The 4,817-nt window shown below is 40.5% G+C and overlaps 1 protein-coding gene across 1 annotated transcript; it reads left to right on the top strand.

The window, feature by feature from the left end:
* Positions 1–2,384: 2,384 nt before the first annotated feature.
* Positions 2,385–3,876, top strand: LOC149298969 (homeobox protein HMX3). Its single transcript, XM_089486996.1, has 2 exons — positions 2,385–2,685; positions 3,257–3,876. Exons 1-2 carry the CDS (start codon positions 2,385–2,387, stop codon positions 3,874–3,876), a joined length of 921 nt encoding a protein of 306 aa, XP_089343122.1.
* Positions 3,877–4,817: the final 941 nt, after the last annotated feature.

Raw genomic sequence — 4,817 nt, 5'->3', positions numbered from 1 at the left:
TAAAAACATATTTTTAAACACACATATATAAGGGGTATTTAAATACCCATAATGTCATCATTGACTGAAAAGGTAGGGATTCAGGTTCATTATAAAAATGCCTGATTTTCGAAACACTAGTTTAATCTTTCCCTTTTCTGTCATTTTTCCACCAGTCTGAAGGACAGAAAAAATAAATAAAAATCTCTCTTTGGTTTAAATCGCAATGCTTTACATGAATTGATCCACAGGCACTCCAACCTAATGACATGTAATGTGATATTACACATACATGACTATAAAGGGGTTTAAAACTTTACCTGTAAAGGAATATTTTAATGCATCAATCATTTCACAGGGATGTGGAATAACAAGTCAATGATTATAGGGTTTTTGGTGGCTTGGCTGTCTGAGTGTGTCAATGAGTGTGAATAAGAGAGGTGGACATGACACAACCATCACACTCTTTTGTGGCCATCAAGGGAGCAGTACGTTCTAAGAACACTTTCACTCCCATCACTCTTATTGTTATGTAAAAAAGGAAACACTGATCCTTTTCTCAGAAACCCTGACAACAGGTTTAGCACAGAAAGGTCAGATTGAGCAGGCTGTGTGTATTAACACAACAAATGGTGCCCACATACAGCCTTAATCAGATAAACACAACTCATCATACAGGGAGAACACACCAAATCCAGGCGACACTGGGAAGGGAAAAAATGCATTTAAGCAATTACACTGTGCACTATAGGAAATAACACACAACTCCAGTAACTAGTTTAATAAGTGAGCTTTATGAATTATTCAGTTTAGTTCAACACGTCGGATTGTCATTAACTAGTTTGTTAACTGAAGTAAACTGAAACTAGTGATTGGCGAGAAGAAGTATTAACAAAATAAATGAAGTAGGTATATATATATATATATATATATATATATATTGGGGTCACTTAGAAAGTCCTTGTTTATTAAAATAACATTACATGAATACAAATACAGTGCAGATTTTGTAGATGTCAATTATTAATGGAATATCTTTATCACTCCCATCACTCCTGTGTACCATTGGCACTCTGTGTTTCATAAACCAAGTTTAAGTTGAAAAGGCTAATCGATCATTAGAAAACTTAATTGGAGAGGACAGGGATTTCCAAATATTAATTATCTATAGATAGGTAGCGATATATATATGCAGAGACAAATACAATCCTAACTGTATTATATATATATAAAACCTGTTTGCTTAGTGTCCTCTTAAAGTGACAGAAGGGTGGGGGTATCAGTGGGATGTGTGCTAGCAGGACAGGGTGACTGACTATGAGCCCCATCCTGTCCCAGTAATCTATTGCATGCTGGATGCTATGACTGTGTAATCTGCCTTTCATGCAGCAATTACTGGGGAGTTAAAACAAACCCCCCACTTCTTATTAGTGGCTGCTAATTGCTTCTGGGTTAACCCTTAGTTGTCTTGGCATGCACGGTGCACCCATTTGTCGCTTGCATTAAAGTAATCACACCAGCTGATATGAAATTATTTTATTATATGCCTATAACATATCAAACAATAACCATGATGATCAATTCAAATGTTCCTGAATTTACAAACTAGTCTTGGAATTAGCTTCGGAATATAATAATAATAATAATAATAATAATAATAAACATGCATGGACGATTTTTAACCCTTTAGGATACCCTACTCCGTCCTTTGTTGATGGATTTTATATTTGGGGAGGTTTATAGTGATTTTCGTGATGTCCACACATACTGTATCATATTTCGTTACCCATGGTTCTGTCTCACCTCTAGAAATAACACACAGATCCAGTTTTGATCTATACTCAGCGCTATGCTATACTGACAGGGTAAGTTCCAGTGTACAGACCACTGGCTGCAGTTTGTGCCAATAGGGCAGATTTGTGTAATTTGCCTGCTGCACTTGCAGTTGTGTTTAGTAAGAGCCAATATCCCTTTGTGCTAATAGTCCTGTCCTCATTTGCAGCCTAATTGGACTATATAAAGCCAATAAGAGGCGAGTTCTTCTAGCCTGAAGCCATGCGCCTAGTGTGGGAGTTGGGCTGGCTACTCTACACTTCCTCCTCCCCTTCCCCCCTCCTCCAGGTCCTGTCTCCCTCCCTCCCCTCTTTGGTTCTCCCTTCTCTCGCCTTTTTCCCAGTTGCTGTCAGCCTTCCCAGTCTGCTGGTGCTGGTTGCCGTCCCTGGATGATAGTTTAGCTTGTTAGTTAGCTTTGGTAGTCACTGGCCCTCCAGATGTTGGTTTGGGAGTCCTAGCCAAGCCCCTGTTACTATCTTCTTCTGACTTCAGTCTATCTCTGGATTTGGACGCTCCTCTGGAAAGGTTTGGCTGCTGCTGCTTTTGGTTGATGGTGAGATCTGAGTCTAGCCATGCCTGAAACGGGACAAGAAAGCAGTAGCACTCCGGCCAAGGAGTCCCCCTTCTCCATCAAAAGTCTTCTGACCTGTGAGCCTACAAGGGCAGCTCGTCCTCCTAAAGCTCTCTTCACTCCTATCAAGGGGACCCTAGATGGGACGGCCTTTGCCCTGTCCCCCCTGACAGATTTCTCTTTCCCCCGATTGGAGATCCCAGCGCAGAGGTTCGCCTTACCTGCCCATTACCTGGAGAGGTCCCCAGCCTGGTGGTATTCCTACACCTTAACGCATGGAGGCCACACTCCGAGGACTGAAGGTATACTCTGCTCCTTGCATGATCTTTACACGCTGGGGATGAGAGGTGGAAGTGGGAGAAGCCATCATAAAAATGTATTCATTGGAGATCCATCAACAGAGGGTACGGGGGATAATGTTCATGTAATATACACACAAGTACAAGTGCATTAATAGAGAAATGAGGACTACACTTTAATAAACAGTTTGACAGATGAAAAGAGAAATGATCAAATAGACGGGGCTACGAAATCCAGAGCATTCAAACACATCACGTAGCCACCTTCCTCTTTTGATCTTATCATCATACCTGCAAATAAAAGTGCAAGAAAATATATTCAAATAAGCAAGTAAAATAGTCTTGGAATAGCAAAGTCAGTCTCTTATTATAGTAGAAAAGTATAATAATTTTAGGTGTAAAATGTTAGTATTAGTAAAAAAATTCATTTTATGGAATTTAGGCTAATGTAAAAAGGGTGGCCTTTTGGGAGTAGCCTTTTTTAATTTCATATTCACGTGTGGATGATGAGGGTAATGCTTATTCTGCTGTTAATGTGACAGTTACTAATGGCCCTTGTTTCTTCTGTCTTCAGTGTCTGAGAAGAGCCTGCTGCTGGGGCCCTCCTCACCGGTCTCTGGGGGTGAGAGGGACACTCCTGAACCTATACACCCCATCAAACAAGACCTAGACGCCAAAGAGAGCGATTCCAAGAGCCCCGAGGAGATCATCTTGGAAGAGAGTGAGCCTGAGGACAGCAAGAAAGAGGAAAGTGGAGAAGACTGGAAGAAGCGAGAGGACAGTCCGGAAAAGAAGCCCTGTAGGAAGAAGAAGACTAGGACCGTGTTCTCCAGGAGCCAGGTCTTCCAGCTGGAGTCCACTTTTGATATGAAGAGGTACCTGAGCAGCTCGGAGAGGGCAGGACTGGCTGCCTCTCTACACCTGACTGAGACTCAAGTCAAGATCTGGTTCCAGAACCGGAGGAACAAGTGGAAAAGACAGCTGGCAGCAGAACTGGAAGCGGCCAACCTCAGCCACGCAGCTGCTCAGAGAATAGTAAGGGTGCCTATTCTTTACCATGAGAACTCCTCCAGTGCAGAGAGTGGAAGCTCTGCGGCTAACGTGCCAGTCAGCCAGCCACTTCTAACTTTCCCCCACCCAGTGTACTACTCCCATCCTGTGGTCACATCAGTCCCTTTGCTCAGGCCAGTCTGAGACCTAACTCGATCTCCATGGCAGGTGCCACTAGGTCAGGGATAACTCACAATCCCTGGTCCTAGTGGAAAGGACAGCTCAACCAAGAGACAGAAGCAGCAGGACTCCTCAAACTGTGTAAGTACTGAAAATGGAAGAGGATGAGCCTAGAGCGCAGAGAGCACCGCTAACAAAAATGATAATCAAAAAGGACTCCAAAAATACAGGGGCGAGCTCTTTTTTTCTTTTATTTTTTTCTAAACGTGATGAAAAAATGCAGGTTAAGACTGAAGACTTTTTTAAATTTAATTTTATAAATAGAGAAAAAAATAAGGAAGCCCATTTGGTGACTTGTTCAATTTGCCAAAATATCCAGTTTAGAAAGAACTGCTCTTAATCCAAAGTGAATCATTTCACTCCCACATGAGAAAACAGCGGATACTGTATTTTTTAATTGAAGAACATTAACTAAATTAATTGTTTGTACAAATGGTTGTTTTTGTTCGATTTCGTAAATTTTATTTCCTGTGTTGAAGTTTTAACCCCTTTACCCGTACTATTTATTAAAAAAAAGCGCATCAGATCTCCAAATGTCCAGGACATCTAATTTTCACCTATACATCCCTAAGGTTTAATTTAAAAAAACTGTACATTTTTCAGAATTGTGTTTTTAGATCTCTGTTTTGTAATATAACTATTGGATTGTGCAATACGAGCAGGTAATGGTTATTTCTCAGCTCTTTGAAATAATAATAAAAAAATATTTTATTTTTGCTTATTAGACAATTAAGGAAATAGAAAATAGAAGGGAATTTGGATGAAATAAGGAAGTATAATATCACCAGTAATAATCAGTAATAACAGGGTGATATGACATGGGGAAGACAAAAGTCAATTAATGTATAATTTACACAATGAGGCTTGGAGTGTAAGAGAGGAAACATGAATGTTTAAGTATATAT

The sequence above is a fragment of the Sceloporus occidentalis genome, unplaced genomic scaffold, assembly GCF_023333645.1.
Source record: "Sceloporus occidentalis isolate IW3139 unplaced genomic scaffold, rSceOcc1.0.p SCAF_30, whole genome shotgun sequence".
Lineage (NCBI taxonomy): Eukaryota > Metazoa > Chordata > Lepidosauria > Squamata > Phrynosomatidae > Sceloporus > Sceloporus occidentalis.
The sequence above is the reverse complement of the archived record's forward strand: the minus strand, read 5'-3'. Positions and strand labels throughout refer to the sequence as shown.